Source organism: Capra hircus, chromosome 16, assembly GCF_001704415.2.
Source record: "Capra hircus breed San Clemente chromosome 16, ASM170441v1, whole genome shotgun sequence".
Lineage (NCBI taxonomy): Eukaryota > Metazoa > Chordata > Mammalia > Artiodactyla > Bovidae > Capra > Capra hircus.
The window spans coordinates 1,552,033-1,568,219 of NC_030823.1; the positions used below are offsets into that span (position 1 = coordinate 1,552,033).

The 16,187-nt window shown below is 49.2% G+C and overlaps 1 protein-coding gene across 1 annotated transcript in view; it reads right to left on the reverse strand.

Annotated features, from left to right (window-relative positions):
- Positions 985-16,187, reverse strand: part of PIK3C2B (phosphatidylinositol-4-phosphate 3-kinase catalytic subunit type 2 beta) — a 71,947-nt gene continuing 56,744 nt past the window's right edge. The window contains exons 25-34 of the mRNA XM_018060016.1: positions 14,061-14,230; positions 13,439-13,595; positions 13,025-13,134; positions 11,941-12,142; positions 11,393-11,517; positions 10,375-10,492; positions 9,013-9,094; positions 5,469-5,575; positions 3,745-3,873; positions 985-2,948 (exon numbers count right to left, since the gene is read on the reverse strand). Of these exons, the coding sequence (XP_017915505.1) occupies positions 2,760-2,948; positions 3,745-3,873; positions 5,469-5,575; positions 9,013-9,094; positions 10,375-10,492; positions 11,393-11,517; positions 11,941-12,142; positions 13,025-13,134; positions 13,439-13,595; positions 14,061-14,230 (1,389 nt within the window). The 3' untranslated portion in view covers positions 985-2,759. The remainder of the gene's footprint in view (positions 2,949-3,744; positions 3,874-5,468; positions 5,576-9,012; positions 9,095-10,374; positions 10,493-11,392; positions 11,518-11,940; positions 12,143-13,024; positions 13,135-13,438; positions 13,596-14,060; positions 14,231-16,187) is intronic.

Here is a 16,187-nt window from a genome sequence, read left to right on the forward strand (position 1 = left end):
CTATTGGGACTTGCCTAGAACTGCAGTGACATCTCAAAGCCACTTAGAAACACAGAAGGTAGGTTATCACTTACTACTGTTACTACTAAAGGTCCCTTGGAAGCCCCACAAAATTTCCCAGCATGAAATATGACTCCACACTGGAGACTTTTGAAAACTTCTGAGTAAACTGCTTGCAACAAGGGTCACATCACCTCCAGCTTTCATGTGGGTTCAATTCTGGGCAATGGCTCGGCTCTAACAATATAATCATTGTGTGGCCTCTCAAAGGTTGTTTCCTCTCTTATGAAACAGGCTGGGTTAACTATCACTAGGCAGTAAACTTCTTAAATGCAGAGAACCATCTTCATTTATCTTTGTAATCTTTGCTACCTGGTAGAGAGGGAAATGGCAACCCACTCCAGTACTCTGGCCTGGAGAATCCCATGGATAGAGGAGCCTGGCAGGCTACAGTCTATGGGGTCGCAAAAGTCGGACACGACTTAGTGACTAAATCAGAGAGGGCCCAGTGCACAGCTCCAAGGACTGTATTCTTTGCGGTGGAGGCACGCCCCCAGGTAGCAGTGACTGGTGAGCCCAGTAAATGTTGACAGTTAACAAATGAACCTGCTTTTCAGCACAGCTGTAATGAAAAATGACATGTATATTAAAACACTACAAAACTATCGAGTGTTTAATAACTTAAAGGATTGTATTAAACACTGCCTAGAAAAAGTAGCACAGGTTTGGAGTCAAACCTGGGTTCAAATTCTAGAGCCAAGGCCGACTGGCTATGCCCTTAGGCAAATTACTTAATTATCTCTTGTCTGTAAACTGGGAGATAATACTACTCACCTGATCAAGCTGTTGTAAGGAAAGATTCAGCTGACACATGCATATAAAAGTTATCATTTATGGAACCATTACTAACATTATCATCTTCATCTCATATGTCAGACGTTTTAACCTAAACATTTAAACATAAACAAATCTTGAAAATGATAGTTTTGTTTTTCTAAACATCAATTTATTAGAAAATACAATTCCAGAGAAAGTAGGAGATACAAGGACATCTGGGAAGTGGGTACAGTACACAGATCTCTTTAAATCAGGGGCATCGAGGGTCAAAGTCAAATGAGCTACAGGCAAAAAGCCAGTAACACATCTCTGGTCCATTCACCTGGAGAAGTTCCACCTCTGCTCCCCACTCTCCCAACTCCTGCTCACAGCAGCCAGCTATATTCTTGGCATTTTTACTTTAAAAGTTTATAACTTCCTTACTGCTCTGTGGCTTTAATCAATGGCGCTTCTTTCTCCAGTTATGGAATGAGTTAACAAAAGGGGAAATTTCTGATCCTTGTTGGAGCTGGGGAGGACAATCCAAAGAGTATCCCCATTTAACTCCATTCCCAAATCACTGGACACAGCCACCAATTTAAAAAGTTAATATCAAATTCAAAGTCGCTCCTTCTTTTTTCAAGGAGGACAACCCTTTGGAGTAAAGCGCACGAGTGAATTTCAAATCCATTTGGTAGGGAATGAAGAGTAATAAGAGTTCAGAGACCCAGTCCCTCCCTCCCAGCTCAGCTCAATCCAGCCTCCACACAACCAAAGAAAATCACAGGAAAAAACCCAGTTTTGATGGGATCCCCCACCCGCACCCCTTTTCTTCAGTCAGGGCACCCCTTTGGCTCCGGAATAACAGGTTTATGGCCCCACAGAATGAAAGCAATCCTTACTAGAAAACATGACAGAGGCGGAGTTTGGGGGAGAAGCAGTGACAAGAAGGGAGTGGCAGGTGATGGGGCCAGCCCACCCGCGGCCCTGCTGGCACGCGCAGCCCGGAGCCCTCCCCAGGGCCAGGACGCCCGCGGCCAAACCCAGCCGCGGCCCGTCCCACCGGAGGGAGCTGGAGGGAGAGGCCTGTGGGGGATCACCCCAGCGCGTTCACAGGGACAGCACGGTCCCCAGAAAGGCTGCCGGAGGGGCAGAAGACAGTGTTCAAGGCATGCCCTAGCAGAACAGGGCCAGACCAGAGGAAAAACTCCCCCCAGACGAGCCCAGGTCCCTGAGCACAGGTCCTCTGTAGAACCCCATCCGGAAGGCCCTTCCTTACACACACAGGCATCACACTGCTCTCCTTTGGAGGCAAAATCAGACAGGCCCAGCATGCAGGCCTCAGTCAAGCACACCCAGCCCTCCCTGCCCCTCCTGACCTGCTTCAGGGAGGGAGGATGCTCCCCAAGGGCCCACTGGGCCCCTCCCCAAATAATTCCTATAGATAGAGACGCAAAACAAACAAAAACCTAGGGGCAAGTCCAATAAGAACCTTAATCAAAAAAAGTCCAAATAGTCTTCCTCTTTTGCCTTCTAGGGCACATGTAAGTCCCTTCTCATAAGGCTTCCTGTCCAGTTAGGACAACATTACTATTTCATTTTTTAAAAATAAAAATAAAGATACCCACCCACCCTCCCGCTAAATGCTACTTCTACAGCACACCTCACACACCTCAAACCAGGCATTGCTCCCTTGACACAAGGTAAACTTAAAACTTTGCTGCAACCTCACAGCCTCCACAGGGCTGCTCATCACAACCAACTCAAACGCAGTCTTCAGAGGAGGGGACAGCAGAGAGCCTCTTTACTCTCCGTGTCTCCCACCCTGGAGGCCAAGACGGCAGGGAGGCCCACCGAGGGCCATGCCCCTGCCCGAGGAAGGGACGAGTCCTCTCCCCGGCTCTGCCGTGAGCCTGGGGTCCCAGGCCCGGGCTCCGCTGTGTTCATAAGGTCTCAGGACTTCGAGATCCCAGTGCAAACCAGCCAGTCTTCTCCTGGGCCAGGTCCAGCTCTCGCAGGCGGATGTGCACCTCCCCAAGGAGCACATTCTCCCAGAACCCTTGCTCACTCAGCACACTCAGCTGCAGCTCCCGCTGCCGCAGGTCGCCCTTGGGGATTCCATCATACACCAGCTGCAGACGCCAAATTGGGAAGAGAGGGAGGCAGTGAGAGAGGGGACACGGAAGGGGGAGGTGCTTGTCTGCTGTGGTTCAGGGACTTGCCAGGCGGACCAGTGGCTGAGATTCCATGCGCCCAGGGCAGGGGGCCTGGGTTCGATCACTGGTCAGGGAACTAGATTCTACTGCCACAACTAAAAGATCTCACATGCCTCAGTGAAGATCGAAAATCCTGTGTGCCACAACTAAGAACTGGCACAGCCAAATAAACAAACAAATGCTGGGGGGGGCGGGGGGAACAAGTGAACCTAACAAAGAAAAAATGTTCTGGTTAAAAAAAAAAAAGGTAGTTTGTGGTGGTTTGATCTGGCTGAGCGTAAGACCACTTTACTTCCCCAACCAAGGTCCAAGGGAATACAGGAGGCATACAGTACCCAAGGGGACCTTCGAAGAACCCTATTCTCAGCTCAGGGTTCCAGCAGACGAAGGCTCAGCATCGGGGCCACAGTTCATTATCAGCAAAGGGCCAGCAGGCTCCTCCTCCCCACAGACCACGCCCAACTGTGGAATCCCTACCCTAAGTATCAGCAAACATTTTAACATGAAGGGCCAAATAGGGAATACACTAGGCTCTGCAGGCCATACAGTTTGGTCTGTGTCACAGATACTCACCCCACTGGAACAATGTGAAAGCAGCCACAGGCAAGACTTAAACGAACAGGAATGGCCATGTCCCTCTACGGCTTTATTTACAAAACCAGGCACAGTTTGTTTACCAACTCCAGCCCCGCCCATCACCTTCCCCACATACCATCTCATTGTAGGTGGGGTTGCAGGTTTTCCGGGCCACTTTGGTTTTCTTCTTAGTGGTTTTCTGAGGGTCAGGAAGGAGGTAAATCTTGACATAGGGGTCGGGATCATTCCCATCCTGGAGCAGTTGCTACAAAGGGAATGAGAAACCAAACCGTCTATCTGCCCCTGTATCACTATTCCTGTGACCACTCCCTGATCCAGTCTCTCTTCTCCCACACCCAGCTTCTAGCAATGCACAATCACTTATGTTTCCCAGCCAGCCTACTGCATTCTGCCAGAAACACCTACCACGGTAACATTAGATGTCATCCTAAAACATCAGATCACCCATGACACCAGTCTATACTCTGCATATGAATGCTCAGGGCACACCAGAACTTGGTCTGTTCCGAATGAACCATAATATCCCCAGATATCTTCACCCAATGTCTGTCTACTTTGTCATTTGACCCAGGAAACCCCTAGTGAGAGATAAGCAGAGAAATGAGTCCGAGAGATGAAGTTGCTTGTTCAAGGTCAGCCAATTAGTGACTCACGCAGGCTGATGCTTTTAAAACTTCAGTCAGATCTTGGCATGCCTCTGCTCAAACCCTCCAGTGGCTCCCATCTCACTCAAGGAAAAGCCATGCTCCTGAGTGCAGGGCCACCGCCCTGGTCGGCCCCCTCCGACCTCAGCATCCACTATTCTCCCCCTGCTCCAGTACTTTCAGTCACACTGGCCCCCCTGCAGGGCCCGACACACATGGCCCCTCCCGCACCTCCTCATCAGTGAGGGTTTCCCTGGCCGCTCTGAGAAACTGCTGATGCCCTCCTGCTACCCCGGTATTCCTCGTCTGCTGTATTTCTTAGCAAAGTGCTTACCACTATCTGACCTGCCGTGTATTTCACTTAACTGCCTCCCTCCGCCCACTATATTGTGAGCTCGCTGAAGGCAGAGACTTTATTTTGTTGTCCTCCTGTCCAGAGCCAATGTATCAGTGCCTGGCACGCAGTAAGGGACTGATGAAGACTTGTTGGCTAAAATGAATGAGTGATGCTGAGGGTGAACCCCTATCACCTCTTATTCCAGACCTCATGGACCTCCTGCCACACAGCAGTGCCGCAACCTGCAAAAGTCCAGGACTCCGTAGGTATTCTGAGTTCCCTTCCCCTTCCACTCATAAGGTTCTCAGAAACATATCAAAAATTTAGTAATTATACACTCCCTTGATTTTGCTTGAAGGCTGTCATATGGCTGCCTTACCTCTATAACCAGGAAATAGGCCCCCTGGGTCTCTCTCATAATAATCACCATAATAATAATAATACCAGGCACTATGTTAAGTACTCTACCTGCATTATCTCATTTAACCCCTATAATAACCCTATGTGGCAGACGCTAACATTATCTCATTTTAATGAGGCTAAGAGTAACTGGGCTAATTGCCAAAGGCCACAGGTAGTAAGAAGCTGTGTCCAGCGTTGCTTGGTCATACCATAGGCCCAGCATGGGAGCAGGCTCACTGGGGATTCATCTAGAAACTTTTGTGATTACTCTCATGAGAGGGGGGTACAAAACAGGTCTCATCAGTCAGAAAAGTGCCAGAAGATAAAGATCCCAGTAAGGACTGTGTATGCCTGGAGAATCCCAGGGACGGAGGAGCCTGGTGGGCTGCCGTCCATGGGGTCGCGCAGAGTCGGACACGACTGAGCGACTCAGCAGCAGCAGCAGCAGGCACTTACCAAGCCCCGGATGTGCATCACCATGATGAAGAGTTTATTGTTTTTGTAGGAGATGGACAGTTTCACCTCTCCGCCAACCTTCCCGACTGGCCGGGCCCATGTGCCTTCTGTAGGGGCAAAGGACAGAGAGAAAGGTCAGGGGGCCAGCCCTGCCCCATCGGGTGCCAGGCAGATGTCTCTGTGTTCTTCTGACCCCCTGCCCTATCTCCATGTCAGATTCCTGATATCCCATCAGGGATCGGCCACGTGGCATCTGCGAGCACGACTTAGGTTGCTGTCTGCCAGCATGACTTGGATTGGGGTGAGTCTATCCAATTTCAGTCTGTAAGTAGATCCATGATAAATCTGCTCAAGGAGCTGTGGACCCCACAGATTCTTTAGCCAGTAAGCCAAGGAACAGAGATGAGTCAAGGAGAGAGACCTGGGAAGAAATGGGGGCAGGAAAAATTACCTTTCGGAAGGTTCAGAGAAGTTAAATTGGTTCTTAAATTGAAGAAAGTAGGGAAAACCACTAGGCCATTCAGGTACGACCTAAATCAAATCCCTTATGATTATACAGTAGAAGTAACAGATAGATTCAAGGGACTAGATCTAATAGACAGAGTGCCCTAAGAACTATGGACAGAGGTGCGTAACATTGTACAGAGGCGGTGATCAAAACAATCCCCAAGAAAAAGAAGTCCAAAAAGCAAAATGGTTGTCAAAGGAGGTCTTACAAAATGGCTGAGAAAAGAAGAGAAGAGAAAGGCAAAGGAGAAAAGGAATGGATACAACTGAATGCAGAATTCCAAAGAAGAGCAAGGAGAGATAAGAAAGCCTTCTTCAGTAAACAATGCAGAGAAATAGAAAAGAACAACAGAATCAGAATGGGAAAGACTGGAGATCTCGTCAAGGAAATTAAATACCAAGGGAATATTTCATGTAAAGATGAGCACAATACAGGACAGAAACAGCATGGACCTAACAGAAGCGGAAGATATTAAGAAGAGGGAGGAAAAATACACAGAAGAACTGGACAAAAAGGTCTCAATGAACCAGATAACCATGTTGGTGTGATCACTCACCTACAGCCAGACATTCTGGAATGAGAAGTCAAGTGGGCCTTAGGAAGCACTACTGTGAACAAAGTTGGTGGAGGTGACGGAATTCCAGCTGAGCTATTTAAAATCCTAAAAGATGATGCTGTTAAAGTGCTGCACTCAGTATGCCAGCAAATTTAGAAAATTCAGCAGTGGCCACAGGACTGGAAATGGTCAGTTGTCATTTCAATCCCAAACAAGGACAATGCCAAAGAATATTCAAATTACCACACAACTGCATTTATTTCACTTCCACATGTACAAGCTGGGTTCAGAAAAGGCAGAGGAACCAGAGATAAAATTGCCAACATCCGCCAGATCATAGAAAAAGCAAGGGAATTCCAGAAAAACATCTGCTTCATTGACTATGCTAAAGCCTTTAACTGTGTAGATCACCACAAACTGTGGAAAATTCTTAAAGAGATGGGAGTATCAGACCTTACCTGCCTCCTGAGAAATTTAAATGCAGGTCAAGATGCAATAGTTAGAACCAGACAGGGAACAATGGCCTGGTTCAAAACTGGGAAAGGAGTACAACGGCAAGGCTGTATACTGTCACCCTGCTTATTAACTTATACAGAGTACATCATAAGAAATGCCGGGCTAGATGAAGCTCAAGCTGGAATCAAGACTGCTGGGAGAAATATCAATAACCTCAGATATGCAGTTGATACCACCCTTATGGCAGAAAGCGAAGAGGAACTAAAGAGCCTTTTGATGAAGGTCAAAGAGGAGTGTGAAAAGGCTAGCTTAAAACTCAACATTCAAAAAACTTAGAACATGGCATCTGGTCCCATCACTTTCATGGAAAATAGAATGGGAAAACAGTTGGAAATAGTGACAGATTTTATTTTCTTGGGCTGCAAAATCTCTGTGGACAGTGACCGCAGCCATAAAATTAAAAGATGCTTGCTCCTTGGAAGAAAATCTATGACTAATCTAGACAGCGTATTAAAAAACAGAGATGTTACTTTGCCAACAAAGGTCCATGTAGTCAAAGCTATGGCTTTTCCAGTAGTCATGACTGATGTGAGATTTGGACCATAAAGGAGACTGAGTTTCAAAGAATTGATGTTTTTGAACTGTGGTGCTGGAGAAGGCTCTCGAGAAGTCCCTTGGACAGCAAGGAGGTAAACCAGTTCATCCTAAAGGAAACCAGCTTTGAATACTCACTGGAAGAGGAACAAGGTGAGCACAGCCCTGAGCAGGCAGCCCTTGCTGGGCCTCATCACTCTGCACCTGTTACTGGGCAACAGGTCCTGCTCAGCAGCCGCTCAGGTCCCTCAGCAGACCCTGCCACTGTCGACGAGCAATGTCCCTTTCCTGCTCAGCTACTGCCAGGGCCGCAGCGGGCCCCGCCCACTGGTGACTGTCAGTGAGGGAGCACTGGGGAAGTGGCTGAGTCAAGGGTCAGAGGTATGGTGGTCATCAGGTGGAAGTGAGTAAGAGGCAGATCCAGGCCTTCTCCTGGAGGCCCTCCAGCTTACCCAGCCTCGGGCCAGTGGTGAGCTGGGGGCCCAGGGAATAGACTGCAGATGACTCCTGGCAGCCCTCACTCAGGCCCTCCACTAGCCCTGGCCCTGGCCCTGAGGAGCGGTGCCCCTCTCCCCCATCCCTGTCTCTGTGACCCTCTAGCAGTGGCCGTCTGCCTGGTCACAGTCTGGGGGACCTGGTCTCCCCGTTTGGGCAACCTGAGGAGACTGAGGACCAGTGGGTTAGATGCCAGGCTCCCTCAGGGATGACAGCTGGGCAAGACATGGGAACCTGGCCCTGAGGAGCTGCCAGCTGAGATATGCCTCCCCTTAGCCAGGACTGGGACCTTGGAGGGTTAAAGTTGTGCCTTGGGACTTTGCCCTTTCTTATCAGGACAGAGAATAACATTTGTCCAGCAGAGATTCACAGGAACGTTGTTACCTGACCACTGACCTAACTTCAAGAACAAGACTCTGACACCGAGAAGTCTGCAAGAACTAACCACACCTATCCTTCACCTTTTGCTTTTAGAAAGCCTAGCTGAAAGCTTTCAGTAACACTGGGGTCCTTAGGGCATGAGCCACCCATCTCCTTGTATGAATCTGTAATAAAACCTTTCTCTGTTCCAGGCTCTAATGTTTCATATTGATAGGCCTCACTGTGCATCGGGCACACAGGCTTGCGAATTCGGTAACAGAAGTACTGGTGCTGAAGCTCCAATACTTTGACCACCTGATGCAAAGAACTGACTCATTAAAAAAAGACCCTGATTCTGAGAAAGATCGAAGGCAGGAGGAGAAGGGGAAGACAGAGGATGAGATGGTTGGATGGTGTCATCGACTCAATGGACATGAGTTTGAGCAAACTCTGGGAGATGGTGAAGGACAGAGGCCTGGCATGCTGCAGTCCATGGGGTCACAGAGTCGGACACGACTGAGTGACTGAACCACAACAGGGAAACTGGCAGAAACGTCACAGAGACGGCACCATACCTGAGGACTTGGGAGCCAGGCTGCTGCCCGCAGTCTTCTCATCCCTGGGCAGGGGGTGGAAGAAGGTATACACCAGATCACACTGGAACAGAATCAGAAAACAGGGTCATTCCTCAGTAAGACAACGGCCCAATGAAAAAAGGAACTCCTCAACATTAAAAGAGACTTACAGAATGTGATAACCAAATGTAATATGCAGTTCTTATTTGGGTCATGGCTCAAAAACACCAACTGTTTAAAGAATTTTGAAGACGACAGGAAAATTCTAAATATGGGCTATGAGTTGGGTGGTGTAACAACAGTCCAGTTATGTAAAATTATGTCCTTGATTTTTAGAGATGCATAGTAGTTAGGGGTAGAATGTCATGATGGCTTTGACTTACTTTAAAATATTTCAGAAAAAACAGATGAAGCAAACATGGCAAAAAATAATACCTGTTTAGGTGATGAATATATAGGTATTCATTATACCATGTCTCTATTTTTCTGTATGTTTGAAAGTTCCCGTATAAAAAAGTTTTGAAAAAAGAAAGCAAATAAAAGTAGTCACATCAACTCAAAAGCAGTCCGTTCTCGGCATTCCCTGGCAGGCAAGTGGCTAGGACTCAGAGCTTTCACTGCCTGGTCCCAGGCTTGATCCCTAGCTTAAGCCAGCCTTGGATAAGGACTATAAATCGTACTTTTGAGAATGTTTCCTAAGCAATTAGGGAAACAAAACCAAAAACTAAAATGTGTGACAATACCCACTCTAGCATTAATAGTGAAAAGGTGGGGAGGGGCATTATCTAAATATCTTTCAAGAGGCGAATGGTTAAAGAGCTGGTATTGCAAGTCAGTATATTAACTTAGCATAGATATTTAAAGTTATGCTAACTACAGACACTACAGTAAAAATTAAAAAACTACTATAAAACTGTAAAAGTCACATTCATATATGGCCAGATAGGAAGGAAACATGGAAATAGGGTTAGACGGTTTTTTAGGGTGATGAGACTCCTGATGACTCTCTGTCTTTATGACCATTATAATACCAAATTGTAACACCACTTGTTTAAAAGAAAAATCCAGGTGGTACACATACTCAGCTTGTTCAGAAACCTTCCATTTCCTCAGGCCCCTGCTTAGCACAAGCACTGTGTGGCGGCAGCTGACACAGATCTGTGTCTCCGTGTGCCCGACTGTGTGTCTGGGTTTCACGTTTCTGAGCGCAGCTCAATGGGGCTGGTGCCACGACCCACCGCCCTCCGCCCTCCCCGGACAGACCCAGGAAACGCGAGCGCCTTCTGCGATGGCCACCCGCCTCCGCCCACACTCCCCACCTCTCAGCGGCGCCAGGCCGGCCAGGGACAGAGGGCCACCCACCTCGGCCACCTCCGGGGCCGCGTGGACCAAGTGCCAGATGTAGCCGTTCAGCTCCTCCCGGCGCCGCTCGGCCCCCGCCTCTCCTCGCGAGCGGCCAATCACGAAGCGACTGGGGAAGCTGGCGGCCGGTGGGAAGAAAAGGAAGCAATAGCCCTTAGTCCCATTCCACTTTCATTTTCAGCCACCTGATCCGCATTTCTCCCGGCCTCCCTCCCCAGGGACCTCTCCCCGACTCCACGCCTCGCCCGGCTCCGCAGGTCTGTGCCGAGGACGCACGCGCAGCATCTCCCACTGGACAATTCCACGGACCCCGGAAGAGAAACCCAAAGTGCTGAGCAGAGCGCTGCAGCTGTCCAGAAGTGCTCAGGCAGCTCTGGAGCTGATCATGGTTCAAACTCTATTTGAAAAACTGCTCCTTAAAATTGCTGTAGAACACATCTAACATAAAATCTACTGTCTTACCCATTTGTAAGTGTACAGTTCGGAACTAAACACACTCACACTGTGGTGACACCATGATCACCATCCCTCTGCAGCCTTTTCCTCTTGCCAAACTGAAGCTCTGTGCCCATTAAGCAGCTCCCCGTTTGCTCCCTCCCCCTGGCAACCACCATTCTACTTGCTGTGTCCATGAATGTGACTACTCTAAGAACTTCACATAAGTGGAATCATGTAGTATAGTAATATTCCATTTTGTATATACATCACATTTTCTTTACATAGTTCAAAAATACTTTTTAGAAGATTAGACACTTCAAAACATCTTCAGACGCCGTCAATCCCCTGCCTTTAGACCCAGTTTGCCGCCCTAGCAGGTGCACCCAGGCTTGTTTCTGAGGCTGGAGAAGACCACTTGAGAGCCTCAGAAGCGCACGGCCAGCAGGGGGAGCGCTTGTCATGGCACATTGCCAGTTAAGAAAACCAAGGACGCAGGTCTTAACTCCCAAGGGCCGTGCTGTCCAGCCCCCAGCTGCCCTTCCTGCTACCCCTCAGTGCAGAGAGCAGGCGGAGCAGTTACCTGGGCAAGAGGGAAGAAGGGAAGAGCAGCCGCAGCTTATTGTGCAACTCCTGGAACTCCTCAAACGTCCGCTGGATGTAAGTGGCCTCGTGAGCATTCTCTCGCATCACCTTCACCACGTAAATCTGCAAAGCCCAAATCTTAGTGAACACACCCTGCCAAACCAATGAAGAGGGCAGGTGAAGGGACAGAGGGTGTGTGTGTATGTGTGTGTGTGTGTGTTGGAAGAGTTATGCGTTCCAGAAGGAAGAAGATAAAAATGTCTCTAATGGAGACGAAGATAATACATATATGCAGGAAAATGAAAGCAAAGATTCACAAGAATCCTTAGTTCACAAGACCCTCGGCTCAGAGGGAACAGCCATCCAACTCATCTCCCTGACGGCAGGCAGGCCACTCGGGCAGGGGAGGGGAAAGGGTCTGCAACTGCCCCCAGCACAGGGTGCTCAGCCAGCTCCAGCACCCACAGTGTGGAAGGAAAGAAGCAGAGCCACAACAAGCTAGGTGGCGGGGAAGCAGGAGAGAGCCAGACTGGAGCAGACACTTACATAGCCCTTGTTGGGGTGGAAGACCTTCTCGTGGCGACAGAGAAACACACCGCTTATGCGGCCTGAGCTCTTGAGAGTGTGTGTTCGTGGAGCAAAGGAGAGGGTCAGCCGATCATCTGAGCCTAAAAACTTCATCTGAGCCAGGTTATGAATAAAAAAATTGAGCTTTGTGGCTACACTGCCAAGGCTGGACTCTATCAACCTGCGGAAGGATGGGAAGAAAAGGTCACAACCACAGACCCAAGTCCCCGCTGCCTGGGCAGAGCTGTATCTCAAGGAATGTCGCCCGACACCGGAGGCTAACACGCAGCTCAGCTCAGATCATTCCCCTGTGTGCTAGCCTTATAAGGACACGACTGCGCACAATCATCTGAATAGAGTTTACTCCTGTGGACCTTGGGGGTCTCATCTCCCCTCACTGCCTGCCTGGGCCAAAGTAGGAAGGGACCGTGGGATGCCACCGTGGGGTCACCACGTAAAAGTCTAAATACTGTTGACAAACTGAGTTTCAAGCTTCAGGACAATAGATCCTCACCAAACAAAACCCAACACAGAGATTTTAGTTCCTAAGGAAAGGTACTGTATTAGCCCCAGAGAAAATTTAACTCGCTAACTTCCCAAAAGGGTACATAATAAAACGGACAAAACCGTCGACATTAGTACACAGGCACTTTCCTGCTTCCATACATAATGTGTCTAAAAACATCGAATGTGGGAAAATGGAACCATGAAATTCCATGTTCTGACAAGGGGGAAGGTCCCGATCGAGAGAGCTAAAAACTATTACAAAATCCCTATTGTACACGGCCCCACAGACAACGTCCTTGACCGTGACCTGGTGAGAAAGCAAGCAAGGGATCGCAATACCTCTGTGTAAAGGTCAGCACCCAAGTACAGGTGGGAGATTGAGCCCGGGAGAAGTAAAATGATTTACCCAAGTCAGACAACTGACCCATGCTGTCAACTCTAAGCTCTGCCACCAGAGCAAAGCCTCTCCCGTCTCCCTAGCCCAGCTCCTCCCCATCGAGCGGCCTGGAAATTACCTACCAGACTGGGCAGCACTGTTTCGTAGGCAGCGTCTCACCTGGTGAAGTAGGTAGTGGCATTGGCCTCCGTGTCCTGAGGCCTCAGGGCATCGTACACGTACTTGAGGTCTTCCAGGTCTGAGAGTTCAGGGATCCCACAGGACAACATCTAGAAGAGCAAAGAGGAGAGGGTGTCTGTAAGGACCAGGAGTTCAAGATTTTCTACAGCTTCGCTCCCTAACCCTTCTAGAGGGTGGTAGGGAGATGTGGTGGGCAGCAGCTGGCAGGCCACAGGAGCTGGGGGGTCTGGAGCAGGAAGTCAGACACCAGCAGACACCACTGTCCCCAGGTGGTCTGGGCCCTGCCTTTATCTCGGGCTCAGAGAAGCAGATCTCCGGAAGCAAGACGGAGAGTCTTAAAGATGGTGTCAGATGATAAGAAGGAGGGTTTCAGAAAGGGATGGAGCTCCTCACCAGGCCCAGAAGGTTGAGGAAGAGGTGGGTGTGCTTGCGAATGAGGTTGTAGGCTTGGCAGCAAAGGTCAACAAAATCATGGAAGCGGCTGGAAGGCTTGTCACCCCCGTTGATGACATACGCCATGTCCGAGGTGAAGACAAAGGGGGCGCGGTCCCTGAGCCAAGGGGAACACACAGGCAGAAGGTCAGCACCAAGGGGAGGCTCACCGTGTGGGCTGTCGGGGGAGCTTCCCCTCATCCCTCGAAACCTGCGTGACACTGGGTCCACGGGCTCCTCCAACACTGTTTCTTTTCCCACTTTAACCTTAGAAGATGCCCAGACACGTCGTCCGCTGGTCCCTTGCCTGTGAGCTAGTGATGTTCCTCCGGGTACCTGGTACTTCTTTTGGCTGTGGTCTGGGCTCGCTTCCCCTTGCTCAGCCCTCAGCAGGCAGGGGCGAGGGCTGGTCCCTGCCTTCTTCTGCAAGGCCTCAGTGCTCTCTTCCCCAGAGCTGCTCAACCCAGGGGCCACACTGCGGTGTGGGGGCCTTCTCCCATCGTGGGCTTGCGTTCCAGCTCTGAACCATTTCCGCTGACCTCCCAGGCCCACACGCACATGCTGGCTTCAGGGGGCTGCTTACCGCTTGATGTTGCCGAACATCTGGGCATGGCCCAGGAAGCGGCCGAAATCTATGTGGAACATGTGGCCGGTTGTCTTCAGCATGATGTTGTCATTGTGTCGGTCACAGATGCCCAGGACGTAGGTGGCCACACAGCAGCCGGCACAGGAGTAGATGAAGTTCTCTACAGCCTGAGAGGAGGGCACGCAGACAGCAGGACGTAAAGCCGGTGCACAGGGACCCCAGGGGCAAAACCAGGCTGACCCAAGCCCGCCCTGACCTTCTCCCAGGAGCCCAGGGGCTCTCACATCTGCCTGCTCAGCCTTCATCACACACTGACATACACCCTGGGGCACACGGAAGCTTGTCCTGTATCTTACAGAGCAAAAAGGAGACGGGAGGCTTATACGCATATATCCACTATCCGCAATATATCTGTTATCTGCAATACACGACACTTTCTGCACCTTTCTTTCTCCTCGAGAAACTGGCTGGAAGGACAATGGACTGATTCAGGAGCCCAGGCTTGACCAGCCCAGAATCAGGCAGGCTTGATGTTTACAACTTTCCCACCTCGTTGTGGTGACCTTAACTCAAGCATAGCACCGAGGCAGCAGATTCAAAGGTCCCCTCCTGACCCTGCTCAGAATTCTTTTGTCTGCATCCCCATCCCAAATAAAGCTCCCATTTCTGGTGTTCTCGGTAACCAATAAATGCTAATCTACTTAAATTCACCTCACTCCAAGGAAGAGCTGAGGGAGTTTGAACCCTTCTAGAGGGTGTTTTACACTTGAAAATCAGACATCTTTAGTTGGTAAAATGTGTCAGAGCTATTTCTGAGTTTAAAGCAGGAGGGGGAGGAGTAAGGGGTTAGATCTACCTTATTTTATCTGGTTAATATCTGCCCCCTTATCTGGCTTTCCAGTAAAAATGCATGGAAATCGTGAATGGACACCTTTCATCCTCCAAATCCTCTTTGGAAGGTTCAGAGAATTCCTAAGACCTCAAGAAAGACCTGAGCAGAGGCTAGAGCTGTCAGAGCCAAGCAGGAAACTGGGCATGAGAGAAAGTTTCCCAGCTATAGAACATGCCCTCGCCACCTCCCTCTGCAAATTTCTACCCAGGCTTCAGGGACCTTCCTGAGTGCCCAGACCCTCCCAGCCGGCACTGACTCCTCCCTGCTGATCCCCTACAGGCAGCAACACTCATTCAGAGTTCAGTGCTCTCCCTTTCCCAGGGTCCAGGGATCCTACCTCCCAGCAGCCTCTCGGCTGCTCCACAGGCCTATTTCAAAATACAGAAATCTCCCAGCTACTTGTTAAACTAAACCCGATGACTAATCCCTAGGAAGTTAAGAATAGAAAGTTCGTGAAGAACTTACAGAATATACATCCTGAAAAAAAAAAAAAAGATAACTTCTATGATAGGGAAATACGTACTGAGAAGACACCGCTCAATAACCCACCGACTCTCAGTCTTGACCATCTCTACCTACCTGTCTTCCTGTCACAGGTATTCTTGCTACCTGAAATGCATCCTGTTTCGACTTACGAAGCAGCTGTATGCCTATACTATATCTCAGAGTAAATGGCTAAAGTCTCCTCACCTGATTACACAGGGTGTTAGCTGCTTACTGGCAGGAAGTCTCAGCGTCTAAAGAGAGCGCTCCTGATTTAAGGGGTTTCATGTGTAGGATGGGGGTACTCTGTTTGCTGAGTAGGTGGCCAAGGGACAAGCATCTCTAGCTTTTTCCTCCTGGAAGGCGCCATAAGAAACTACCTGCATCATCCTAGTAGGAAGGCTAGAGGAGCTGAGAGTTACCTCTGAAAGACTGATATTAAACGCTGAGATGCTGAGTGAATTTCTCTCTGTGTGTATTCTTGTAGTACAAACTTCTATAACATTTACTATGACTCTTTATTACATTGGCAAGGAGTAATCACAATTCCAACACCAAGTATAGTGCCTGTCTATGGTGGCTATTTAATACCTGAAAAATACATGTTAGTATAAATAGTATATGGAGTCGAGGGAGGGTGGAAACAATATTACTTCTTTCCAAGGGTAAAGGACCTTAACATTCACCACATAGAGGAGGTGGGTTTGGAGGGATGGGGAAAGGAAGAAAAGGCTTTCCTGGCAAAGGGA